Below are 13,682 nucleotides of genomic sequence, written 5' to 3' on the forward strand. Positions count from 1 at the left end.
TTTATTGTGGCGAGGCGCTGTAAACACACACACAAGCACGAACCCACTCACATACATGTGCTCACTTTCGACACGAGAACACATCTACATGAGCTCGTGTTTATGTAGCTACAATTTCGCCAGACCGCTGTCTGATTTTGTGTCGCTGACTCAGGAGTACTCAGGAGCCTTAAGAATATATTATAGATGCATTTCTGTAAAAAAGTAATGAATTGGTAATTTATATCTTCCATATAAAAATTAATATTATATATATGAATTTGAAAGTTCAATAAAGTCACACACACATATTTAATATTTTTTTAACAATATTTATAATTTTATAGTTTAAATATTTTCTTATTTTATCTTAATTATTTTTTTTAATGTACCGCGTGTCTATTTATTAAAATAATTTTTAATCTAGGTTTTAAATCATCAAACCCTTTCTTTGTTATTTTCAAATACAATCTCAATTTTTTACATAATTTTTTATTTTATTAAAACATGTAAATATCAATAAGTTAGAACAAAACCATATATTTATATATATATAAATAAATCAACAAAGTAAGATAAGCATCAGAGAACTATATGTTGAGTCATGTCAAAGTTAGATGTTGGAATATTTCTACATGTATTTTACATATACATTTATTTCAGATATATGGTTGCGCGCCGAGAGGTTACTTTTGGATTACTTGCAACACATTCAATTGAAATAATATTTTCATAAATTAAATTGATTGTCAATTTGATGTTATTATCAGGATCTTATCAACCTCTTATCAACATACATTTACTGTTAACATATATATTATACGAGCAAACATCCTTAAAGAAGATAATTTGTATGTTGTACAAAGAAGACATTCTAAAATGTAGTGACTGTACAAAAATACATATCTTTTTGTTTGCAAACAATACTTTAAGAATTTATTAAATTTACTTTTGTTTATTACGTAAATACAATTTATACAAGATAATAATAAACATCTGGTAATTCTTGAAGGTTTTTATGTACAAATACTTACAGATATGCATTTGCGTATTTTTACATTCTCATTTTGTTTCTTTCATCAGTGGATTTTTTATTACAGGACCGGTTCCTTCACAATGAATGCTGTCGTAGGTCCATTTACGATTATTCCTAATAAAGTCACAATTCGAATAATTATTTTGCAATAAAATAGGTTACGTTTCGCTAGATATCGAAAATTTCGTAAAATTACCTGCAATCGTGAGCACATTTTGGAGAAGAACATTTGGAACACGGAAAATGACATCCTGGACAATCTAAGCTCAAGCAGTCGCAGAGATCATCCGATGTCCGTATAAAAATGCCTTCATCATTGTATAGGTGCTTCCTGTAGCTCTGATATAATCGACGATACAGCTTGCGCTTCTCTCGTTCGCTGTGCTCTGGATCGAAGTTTCTCAAAAATTTTTTGCTCAAATTATCCACAGCTCTCTGTCTCGAACCCCGAGTACTCTTCTGTGAATAGAACATGAATACGATTTTATTAATCATCTTCCTTTTCTTCAGTGATTAACCAATCGATATGCAAAAGTAGCTATATACAAAAATATAAAAAAAAATTATGTATTGTATTATGTATTGGTATCTCTGGATTCCTCAGTTTCTTTTGGTTACAAATTGAACTCTTTAAAAATGTGCTAAAAATAAATCCCATACAATTAAAAGAGAAAGACAGATCTAATTGCAAAAGAAATTAAATCTCTACTGTTGTAGGAAGAAAAGTATGAAAGGAGAGAAATCCTCATATCCTTATTGTTGCAATTATATCCATTACTTATTTAATTTATTTAATAAAAATAGCAGACATTTTATTCCAAAAGTTAAAGTTCTTTCTACAGGCAAATACATTATATTTTAATAAATATAAATTGTATTTTTTTCTTCATTTCGTATTCCACACATTTTGTTAAACAATGCATTATAAAACAATGAATTTTTCATAGCTTTCAAAAAAAAAAAGATTTTATTGATAGTGAATAAAAAAATTATACGTAAGTTTCTTCGCTCTCGCCAAAAAAATTTCAAGTGGAGATATACATATAATAACTTTTGCCAATGGACTACTCAATTCTATGTGAACAATTAATCCTTCGTTACTTATTAAATGCTTATACACATTATTACATTTCATATAAATTTCACAATTAAAAAAAAATCTATTGATATTTTTATTGATATTTTTGAGCTTTCACAGATATTTTCTTCAAACAAGTCACATGATTTGCGCATTATCTCTATGTCTTAATAATTGTTAAGTGTCAACGTTTAATCAGGGCAAAAAACATTCTAATATTCTAATCTGTTACAATAAGATTGGTAAAGTTAACTGGATGTTGATTCAACGAAATGTTGGTATTCTTCTTTGAAAAAAATTTGCATTTATTTTTATATACAGGATTGACTGTTCAGCAGAAGTTAGCGTTACATTAGCGCATCAGGCTATACTTTCAACTGTTTGAAAATTATTGAACGCTCTTAAAATTACAGTCAGCATAGTATGCTGCAAAATTAAATTACAAAATATATATAATAGTTTCTTAAACTAATTCTGTAAATATAGAAAATACCACAAATATTTATTAGGACATTAATTTATAAGATGTAATTTTTTTTACAATAATTAATAAATGGAACGTTTTGACTTTACTTGTCATTCTCAACTATTACAATAATAAGAATAGTTGTATAAGATTAAAAAGTTATTAACAAATTATTAAAACTAAAATTAAATATTGGAAAGAACATAAAAAAATAGTCAAAAAAAATATCAAAAGTTGGACAATATACTAAAGCAAATAAAATTAAATCTTCTTTACATAAAAATTGTCAAAACTTTTTTTCATTCAAAGATGAGAAAAAGTGAATCAAACAGTTAAGATTTTTTTTTTAAGGCATAAGATAAATGAATGGTCAAGAAGAATCCCATAGTTGAAAGTCTTAAACTATATTTAATTTTTAAGATATAAATTCTGTAGATAAAATCTGTAGAAAGAGATGTCCAAAACAGTAAAAAAGCTTCTTGTCAAAGCAAATGCGCGTCAATAAATGATTACCACATATATTTTTATCATTGTATTAATTATTATCATTGTATTTACTTTTTCGACAATTATTTTCAAATTCTAATTATAATCAAAATCGTTAATCATATCGTTCTAATCTATTTTGACAACATAACTCAAACGGCTAAATAGCAAATGTAGCTTTTAAATTTTTTGAAATTTTTAAACATCTATGAATTTCCAACCATATTTGCATATTTGTTATGCATTTAGCATTTTTTCTAGCAAATTGAAAATATCCATCATACAACATTAGTTTTCCATTATTACAATGTCAACTATATAAAGATAAAGGTTATAATAATTTATATTTAATTACATTATAATTTATATTGCCGTAATATATATTTAGTACTGATTTATACTGAATGACAATTTTTAATATTGGAAAGAATTACGATTGCTTATTGTTAGCAACACGTTTGAAAATAATAAACCGCTGGCAACTGCACATTCAACAAAAAAATCTTACAATAGTTACAGAGCTGCTTTTTATGCTGAACGTAACCATTGTAAGCATCATTTTATCTTCCTTCTACAAGTAATGAATAATAAAAAGTAGAGAATGAAGCTTACAAGCGCCAAAATCAAAGCTTACGTAGTCTGTCTTTTTCAGCTGAATCTTGTACGATTCATCATTTCTTTCTTTCTCCAACATAAAAATAAAAGAAGGACAATAGAAGTTCAGCTAAAAAAAATAGATCTATCAGGTAGGAACGTCAGAAATAATCCGTAAGAGTAATTACGTTAAAACGTAAAACAAACCACGCGAGTAATGTGAGATTAAATGAAGCGCTCACTCTTTCACCACGCGTAAGTGCTGGATTGCTCGATGAACTTTCGCCGGAACTCTCCATTTTTTGTTTGCCGATTGATTGCATAAGATCACACATAAAAGCTTCTAAGGAGAATTCAAAAATATTTATCGCATTTGTCCTTAAATCCCTATTTGATAAATAATTCTGATGTTTTTTGCTAAAAATAAGAATCTTGGACTTATTCAAGTTAATACAACTGAATTTTATATTTTGACATTCGTAAAATAATTTGATAGTTATGAAGGAGACGAGCTTACAAAAATTAAAATTAAGTTTACTCAACGTGTTTTCATAAAACAAACATTTTTTCTGGCAGAAAAAATGTTGCTCTGCCTCGTAAACAGAAATATTAATCATTAAAGATGATGAATATTCAGGTTAGAAAATATGTCACAATGCGAAAAATAGGTTCAGGTTACTGCCAGTTAGGATGAAATCACACGGTGCGGAAAATGACTGCGGAATAAAGAATGTATCATAGAAACAACCAATCAGCGTTCTTCTTATTCCGAATAGCGCTTTCAATGACTTTGTTTCCATTGAGGATTTAATTCGAATCAGAATGTAAGAATTAATTAACTATAATCGAGCATTCCCCTATCGTTTGATTATAATAGGGGAATACTCGACTGTAGTTGGTTGATTTTTACATTCTGATGATGCATTCTTTATTTCGTCCTTTTCCGCATGTGTTGTGTGATTTCACCCTAAGATGTAAATCACTGAACTATATATACACTGGAATGGGCATCTCCGCTGTGAAACATAAAAAATTGTGGCACCAATTGATCAGCGCCATTTTAATTTGATCAATAAGAGCGAATCAGAAGCTTTCAGGTGCTCATGCGCACTTACGTTTAGGATGAAATCACACGGTATAGAAATCAACATGCGAGTCAGAAGATGTGTAATTCAAATAGTCAATCAGCATTCTTCTGCATTTTTCTATCCCATGTCTTTCTCACGATTGGCTGTTCGAATCACGCATTCTCTGTCCATGCATGCTGATTCCCATACCATGTGATTTCACCCTTAGTGTTCTTTAATGAGATATATCGGTCATTTCATGTCAAATCGGGCATCAAAAAAAATCAACATTTAAAATTTTTTTTGAAAATTTTTCACATACCTTCTACATATAAAAAAATGAGACACGTGTTTGGGGAAAAAAATTTTTTTAATGTTTTTGTGAAGTTTTGTGAAGCTTTAAATATCTTTAAATTTCAAGAATTGATGAAAAACATGGCTGTGTATATTCAAATGATTATACCGCCGAAACGGTAAGTCGAACGAAAAAAAGATCAGTTTTGAAGATTATAAATTGTTCTATTTTTTAGTTATTTGTAAATATACATTTATTTTGAATAAAGATTTTTTTTTATTGTTTACAATTTTTAAATGCATTTTTTATCATCAACTCACCAATTTATAATTTCTGATAAAAATTCATCATATTCGCTCTTCAATTGAAATAATCCTGAAAATTTCAAAATGGAACTCGAATAGATTATAATAAATTCTTTAAGGCCGGAATCAGACTATGCATTGAAGATTGAGATTAAAGATTAAAGATTGAAATTTCACAAATGAAAACAAAGAAATTTTGGTTTTTTTGTTTTGATTGGTCAAATTTCAATCTTTCAATCATCTTCAATCTCATTCTTCAATGCGTAGTCTGATTCCGACCTAATGCTCCTGCACTAGACGCGTTTATCGCGCAGCAAAATGTGAAAATGGCGATAGTCAATAAGATTACAGCTCCTAATGTTTATTGGTTACCGCGTCTTATTTTGTCATGCGGCAAGTGTTTCCGCATCCAGTGTGCAGGAACCATATGATCAACTATGCGTTCCAATCATAGACTTATAAGATAAATGGAGATTCATACGAGAGAAGCTGATAACATTGAAGGACAGCTCTACTCCAGACATAGTTTCTCTCACAGTGAGCGGTGAGGGCACAATTCTCGAATGTCTATCTTCGTTTCCTCGGCCACTTCCCAGCTTGCCGTGGCGACCAATCTCAATCAATCACTAGAAAAGAAGAGAATTACTCCGTGATTATTTCTTTCTCTTTCTATCAAGTCTTCAGTTTGTCTCGTATGAATGCTCCGTCTATCTTATAAGTCTATAACGCTTCAACGCATTGGCTGGAGTGGCGAGCGCGACGGCAGATATTTTGTGCCGCATGTTAATATGCCACGCGGTGTCTTAAAAATTTTTTTAAGTATACAATCCATTCGAGTTCTATTTTAAAATTTTCAGGATTATTTCAGAATTGAAGAGCGAATATCAATTTTTATCAGAAACTATAAGTTGGTGAATTGATGACAAAAAAATGCATTTAAAAATTATAAACAATAAAAAAAATATTCAAAATAAATGTATATTTAAACATAACCAAAAAACAGAATAATTTATAATTTTTAAAACTGATCTCATGCATTTTTTTCGTTCGACTTACCGTTTCGGCGGTACAATCATTTGAATATACACACGAGCCACATTTTTCGTCCTTGAAAGGTAAGCATAATTTCGTTTTAAAATATTAAAAAATTTTTTTTCCCAAAACACGTGTCTCATTTTTTTTATGTCTAGAATACATTTGAAAAATTTTAAAAGAATTGGAATCTTTGATTTTTTTTATCAAAAAGTGCCCGGTTTAATGAGGAATGATCGATGTGTCAGCAAGATCGTGTGAGGTTGTATTTGAAAGATTATAAAATCCCGTGACTGTAAAATGTGCAAAGCATCAACATGAAATGTGCCTGGACAGAGAAGTAAAAAGGGCATTTTATTTCGTAGGTAAGATTTTTTATATTATTAATATCAATTCCTGCATGTATTAACGATGTAGGATAAGCAAAGTATTATTAATGTTATTTTATTGAATGTACTAAGAAAATTGAAGTGACATTATGGATGCAGTCGAGTTGCCACTATGAATGCTTCGAAGCATTTTTTGATTGGATTTGATCAATTAGTAAAATTCTTTCTTCCTTGGTTAAAATGCTTTGAAGCATTCGTAGTGGAAACTCGATCACTATTTTTGTTTACATATCATTCATGTCCATATAGATTTCCAGTACATCGATCGATATATCGATCACAGCGCGCGCGCGCGAACGCTTCTAATTCGCTCAAATATTGTCCCAACTAAAATGGCGACTGATCAATTGCAGCCACGAATTTTCCTCGATTCCTATTCCAGTGTATATATAGTTCAGTGAACATAAACTGATGAACCAAGAATACTGCTTTAGATTATGTAATCTAATGAAAATGGAAATAACAATAAACTTATCCATAATCCAGCAATATGCTATAATCTTGCAATAAGATGAATTTCAACCGGTTGAAACTCGTCTTACGGATAAGTTTATGCTATTTCTATTTCCGTTAGAATAGATCTAAAACAATATCCTGATTAGCTGATTGGATTAAGTTCACATCTTAAGGTTACTGTTATAGAAATTTTGTCTGCGGCAGCCAGGCAGTCCTGTGAGTAGCTCGTGAAAATTTATCTGCACTCAATTATTGAATCCGCTAAGTGAACGCAGCCATTGAGCGCGATCAAGTTGACAAAGCGGCTATCCTCGCCAAGCATATAAACATAATTGGTTGTTACTTATAAATCCAACCAATAATATACAATCGCTCAGTAAGCAATCTAGCCGCTTTGCCATCTTGAACTCGCCATTGTGTTTCCGGTTTAAAAATCGGATTTTGACATGATATAAGCAGCCTTATTAGAGTTACGTTTCAGCTGCATTTTACAGTCGAGAACCAAGTATGAACGACGAAAATTTAAAAGATAACAGCGAAGTTTGACATTATTAAATCGATAGATAAAGATGTAAACTTTCAATTTACAGTTGCGATATACAAATAACGACGGCGTTCCATGTTCCATTCGATCGAAAGTGCTTGATTGCCTAGCCTTAATAAAAATAAGCGAACAAGGGATAGGCCTTGAACGACTCGAACGCCTAGAACATTCGTCTACGTTTAGCAATAGTAACAGAATCCAAACAATTCGAAGGAGATTATCGAGATGGCCGGCAGGCAATCATATAGCATTGTGGAATATTATGCGGAACACGAGGGCTATCAATGCGGCTACTGCAAAAAACCCGATACGAACTTCAGTCATGGTAAGCACAAAAACACTGCACTTTTGTTTCGTAGAGCCTCTGTCTTCTCACGTGATTTTGATAAACAAGCTAAGTTCTGTCTTCCTTTAAAATCTTAAAAAAGCAAATTAGAAACATTAGAATAAGTTTGAGTTTTATTTTGATAAGTCATTGCTTATTGCACAGGTATGTGGGCGCACTCATTAACAGTACATGATTACCAAAGTTTAATAGATAGAGGATGGAGGCGGAGCGGCTGTTATTGTTATAAACCTATGATGAACCAGACCTGCTGTCCACAATATACCATCAAGTGAGTAATATTTCTTAATCCTAAGTTTTGAGACAGAAAGAAAGAGATTTTACTTTACCTATAAATAAGCGAATTCAGTCATTTGCATTAAACTAGATTTGTTGCATACTAAAAGCTATTATACATGAAATTAGCACAATTAAATGTAAATGCATATAAATACTTTAAACAAATACTTAACTAGTATTGGCATGTTATTTAACAAAATATGTATGTATTATTTTATTATCAAAGTTGATTATATTAATTCATTGCATTTAAATACTTTAGCTGTGCTCCAAAATTCACTGCCAATGCTAAAAACACACGTAATGTGTAAACTATATATTTTTTATATAATAGTATAATGGCTCAATAATTTAAAAGCAAGTTAAAAGAAAAAGGGCTACGAGCCAGAAATTTTACCTATAAAATTAGTAAAATAAATAAAAAAAATCTTTAATCTAATAAATTAATTATGAAATTTAATAACATGCCGGCTAACAACAACAAACGTTTCGATCATGATCCGATCATTATCAATGTTTACAAAATATATCTAAACGGTAAAAAAACATAACAAAAAATCGATCGAAAATTGAAAATAAACTTCGCATTGAATAATTATAATTGTTGATATCAATAAATTAAGAAGGATCTTCATCTTATTAATTAAACTGAACAGTAACACACATAAAATACATTAGAATTTGTCAGAAAAACTTATGGACGATCGATGGCAAATGAAAATACTTTGCAATGTCAAGACATCTGTTTGTATCAATAATTAAAGAATTTTCGTCTTGTTAGTAAAATTGTACAGCAAAAGAACAGTGTATGATTACATATTGGTGTTTAGAACAAAATATAACGCATTATGGCTATAAATATAATAATGTAAAATTATAAGAATGACAGAAAAATATAATCTGATGAGACAATACAATATTAATATGAGTGAAAGTTAAAAATGTACAATGTAAATCTATCTATTCAATTAAAATAATTAAATATTCGTTAAAATTAAATAAGAAAAATACCTTTCATAATTGTAGTTGAGAATTCAGTCTAAAAAAATTAAATAAAAATAATTGAATAAAGAAAAAAAATAATAGACAATGCGATGAGAGAAAGATCGATGTCTCTTATTTTCAATGTTATTAGACCAAATAAATTTAAAGTGTTTTTCAGAGAAGGAAAGTAAAATGATGTTAAAAAATAGTGGGAAGTGAGATTAAAGAGGAGGGGATAAATAGAAGGATGTATAGAGAGAAAAGAAAGATAATTATGAGAAAAGGATTATATGATTTGAATAAGATTCTGGCAATGATTATCATTTTGTTTGTTTAAATCTTGTCTTTGTCTTTTAATGTAAATCATTTCAGATACTAATTTTTTGTTATAAGAAGACATTAAAAATCTTCACATCATTCCATCTGAAATTAACCCGATGATTGGATATAACAGATGGAGAATCAATCTTTTTATTGATATCCGAAATGTGTCATGCAATCTAGTACTTAGTTTTCTCTTTGTTTTGCTAACATAATTGGCGTCACAATCACATGAGATCTTATATACAATATTTTGATTCGAAAGCAATTCTACCTTATATCTCTTAATAAAACTTTTTAAGGTATTGGTGATGATAAAAGTTTACAATGAAACATGTTAGAGGTAAAGGAAAACTTTCTGAGATGGAATGTACATAGAGAATTGTAAAATATTTTTTTAATTTGTGTGTAGTATTTTTATACAATGTATGAAATTTTAATTTTTTTTCTATTGTGGAAAAATAAAAAAGAGAGGATAACACATTTTCGAGAAAAATGTGAATGCGTCGAAATTTTTTTGTTAAGAATGAGGATGTGACAGATAGAATATTTTGTATGAATAAATAACTAATAATTGTGCCTCTTTTATGATAAAGAGAATGATTCGAATGGAAATTGAGGAATCTGCCAGAAAATGTTGCTTTGTGATGTATCAAAAATGATTCTCTAATTGTCAATGATAATTATTGTATTAAGAAAACATATTCTGTCATTAACACCAACCTTCATAGTAAACTATAACCTTGTGTGTAAAGAATTGAAAATGCTCAATGTACTGTTTGTATACTATTGATCATATCCGATGGAAGTGCAAGAACGATGTCATTAACATATCGCAAAAACAGTGGCGCTATTTGTAATTTTGTGATCGCCATTTCTTCCTTGCATGTCTACAATTATGGGCGATAACGGTGAATCCATTGGAGTGCCAAATTCTTGTTTATAAATTTTCTGATTAAACGAAAAAAAAGTTAATTTAGTATAAAATTGACTGCACTAATAAATTCTTCTTTAGAAATGTTTATTCTCATAGAAATATAGTTCCAGCTTTTACTAATGCTATTGATTGTTAAATCAATAGATATCTTTATAAAGAGAGAGACACAACAAAAGAAGCCAAAACATAGTTAGATTCTAATTGTTTGCCATGTAATATGTCAAATAAATGAAAGCTATCTTTAATGCGGCTTGAAGTATTTAATATGCTATTTTTGATAATATTATGTAAGTAAAGTTAGAGATAGTAAAGTGGACTATTTAACGAAGATACAATCACTCTCAATGGGTTACCAGCTTTATGAATTTTTATTAATCCATAAGTCTTAGGAATATTGTCATCCGTTGTGAGCAGTCTTCGATATGTGGAATCTTCAATAAATTCCTTGCACTTTCATCTCGTGTGTAATACACGCAAATCTTGAATCAATTTTTTTATCAGATCTTTTTAAATTCTTTGATAAGAATCTACATCAGAAAGAATCTCCATTTTCGATATATAAATATTCTTGTTGAGAATAAAAGTAACATTACTCTTGTCAGTATTTGTAATGAGTATATCAGGATGGTCATTAATGAATTTTTTTGTCAGGTATAACCATTCAGAAATTTTTTTCTCTATAGAATTTGGAGAAGGAAAATTGTTGTAGAATTTGTTAAGAATTGGAATAGAATTATTTCTAAACAAAATTAACAATGTTTTTTGGTCGGCTTATGTTATTTTTTATATGTTTGATGAATTTGACCAGAGTTTTTTCTTTATTATCTTTGTTAACCAGAAGTCCAAATTTTTTTTTTCCACTTTCCCATTGTAAGAGGAATTGTACTTCCAAAGAAATGTCTATACATTTTTTTTAGTGATAGCTGTAAATTTTGGAATGCAGTTTGTAAAGCAGTCTTTAATATACACTAAATAATTCAGTGTAGTATAAGTGACCAAATTTACCATATTTCTAAATTTGAAAGAGATATGATTTTAATTATTAATGAAACAGAATTTTGACGCATTAAACATGGATAATGATTTTTAGATGCGAAGCTCTAGATTTTAGAATATCAAAGTCTCAGAAAAAGATCTTAAAGCGGATGACTAAATTTTTGAAGAATGAATTAACGAAGGATAATGTTGGAGGAGGTACGGCCGAAGATCAACAAGATAATATAGGTAAAATTTTTAGAATTTTGATCTGTGTATAATAATGATTCAATAGAAAAAACAAGTTTATAATTATTGTAAGATTTTTAATTTTTTGTGATCATTCTTCTTAAAAGTTCTGTAATAATCACACCGAGATCAAAATGACTCAAGAGCGCATTTAACCGTTTGCCGTATTCATTTTTTTCTATGAGGTAAACAAAATTACTGATTAAATGCACTCTGAGATTATTTGAACTTCAGTGTGTTATAAGGGTTAAATATAATTGGTTCATACACAAATGAAGAATTAAGGGCAAAAACCAGTTAAGGAATTTTATAATAATTGCTTTTTCTGCTAAACATGAGCCAGTGACATTCGCGATTAGCTCACTAACTTTATAATATTTATAGATATAAGCAACGAAGAAGCATTAAATTATTCTAAGCATCTGAAGAGAGCGCAGAAAAACGAATCTCAGATCAATGTTTCGTTTATTGATAATGAAATCGACGAAAGATTGTCTATCAATCTAATGAAAACAGAAACTCAAAAGAATTCTACTTTTGTATCAAATAGCAGTCAAGCACAGCTAACAAATGCCAATAGCAAAAATAGCTTGCATGTTAGAAATGAAATCGTCGATATAGTACCTTGCAAAAAGGCGAAACTCTTACGCATGGAGCGTAAAAAAAATAAGTTGCTGGCTCAAGGTAAATCGCAGAGCGAAATTGAAAGTATCATGAGAGAAAGAAAGCAACAGAATTGCATTAAAACTGTGGAGGAATTATTCGAGGAAGTGTACACTGGATTGAAGAAGTTGGAGGTAAAATGATGTCATTGATTAAACTCTAAAATCGTTATTACTTATTTTGTCAGATGTTTTCTAATTCTTTATTACTTGTGTGGAATAATATTCTTTCTTATTTATTATATGCATCTCGGTATGGTCCTCTTTTCTCCAATTTTTATAAAAGAAAAATAATAAAACAAATAAAAAATAAATAATAAATATTTATTAAATAATGCTGTTTTATATATAATGCTGCCTCTATGTCGAACGCTCAACATATACGTTAATTACATTGTGAAATTAATCTATATTATTTTTTCATCATTCATTTTTCCGATTTGTTTATAAAATTACAACTAGTTCACCTGTATTTTATTTATCACCTATATTTAGAGATAATTATTTGCTTCCTTGTCCAGATAGAATTTTATGTTAAGTTATTTACACTTTAAGTTGAGACTGGTTCGAACTGCACCGATGAGTTCCGAATATCGAAAGACTTCGAAAGAATCTTATGAGCTTTATAAAAAGTATCAGAATACAATACACGGAGTACCGCCTGAGAAGCTCACAGAGCAACGTTACACGAGATTTCTCGTGAAGTCGCCTCTGCAGGTAATTTGTAGATTTAAATTATCTGACAGTCATTTATTATGCGATAAATTGCACAGAAAGTTATAAGAGGAAATAAAAAAAAGTTAAATAAATTTATTCTTCATGTACAATACATGTTAGCAAAATATACACATTATTTCTCAATGTCGCCTAGCTTTGCAACACAATTTGTACAACATTTTTCACAAGTCTTCTAATTCCATTTGCAAAGAAGATTTTTGGTTGTTCTCAAAGCTAAGGGTAACCAAAGGCAATTGAATTTTGCCATTGGTATACAGACTTTAATAATCCAAACAAACAGGAACTGGAAAGTCAGAACTACAAGATATGGGAGAAACTTAAGTTTCAATTATCTTGTAGTTTAGGAAATGATGCATACATAGTTTTAAGACAAAAATTTTCTTTGCAGATAGAATCAGAAAATTTATGAGACGTTATATAAAATGTGTCGCAGCTGAATAACTATTTTGCGAAACGCGCGCGCG

General features: G+C 29.6%; 2 protein-coding genes across 2 annotated transcripts in view; one reads left to right on the forward strand and one right to left on the reverse strand.

Moving 5' to 3' along the window:
* Positions 1-913: 913 nt before the first annotated feature.
* On the reverse strand, positions 914-4,235 carry LOC105626891 (ARL14 effector protein). The gene is made up of 4 exons (XM_012208182.1): positions 4,157-4,235; positions 3,882-4,056; positions 1,212-1,474; positions 914-1,129 (listed from the first exon to the last, which is right to left on the reverse strand). The coding sequence occupies exons 2-4, from the start codon at positions 3,972-3,974 to the stop codon at positions 1,042-1,044; spliced, it is 444 nt and encodes a 147-aa protein (XP_012063572.1). The 5' UTR covers positions 3,975-4,056; positions 4,157-4,235; the 3' UTR covers positions 914-1,041.
* A 3,717-nt stretch (positions 4,236-7,952) lies between these two features.
* Positions 7,953-13,682, forward strand: part of LOC105626892 (arginyl-tRNA--protein transferase 1) — a 9,471-nt gene continuing 3,741 nt past the window's right edge. Inside the window, exons 1-5 of the mRNA XM_012208183.1 lie at positions 7,953-8,052; positions 8,218-8,344; positions 11,685-11,818; positions 12,203-12,615; positions 13,036-13,197. Of these exons, the coding sequence (XP_012063573.1) occupies positions 7,953-8,052; positions 8,218-8,344; positions 11,685-11,818; positions 12,203-12,615; positions 13,036-13,197 (936 nt within the window). The remainder of the gene's footprint in view (positions 8,053-8,217; positions 8,345-11,684; positions 11,819-12,202; positions 12,616-13,035; positions 13,198-13,682) is intronic.

This window comes from Atta cephalotes (assembly GCF_000143395.1).
Source record: "Atta cephalotes unplaced genomic scaffold scaffold00007, whole genome shotgun sequence".
Taxonomy (NCBI): Eukaryota; Metazoa; Arthropoda; class Insecta; order Hymenoptera; family Formicidae; genus Atta; species Atta cephalotes.

Bases quoted from the DNA above. Each gene is read 5' to 3' on its own strand.
- LOC105626891 (XM_012208182.1), bottom strand. From the start codon at position 3,974: ATGTGTGATCTTATGCAATCAATCGGCAAACAAAAAATGGAGAGTTCC. The intron at 1,475-3,881 runs GTGAGCGCTTCA...TTCTATTCACAG, and splicing joins CACTTACGCGTGGTGAAAGA to AAGAGTACTCGGGGTTCGAG. The intron at 1,130-1,211 runs GTAATTTTACGA...TGACTTTATTAG, and splicing joins AAATGTGCTCACGATTGCAG to GAATAATCGTAAATGGACCT.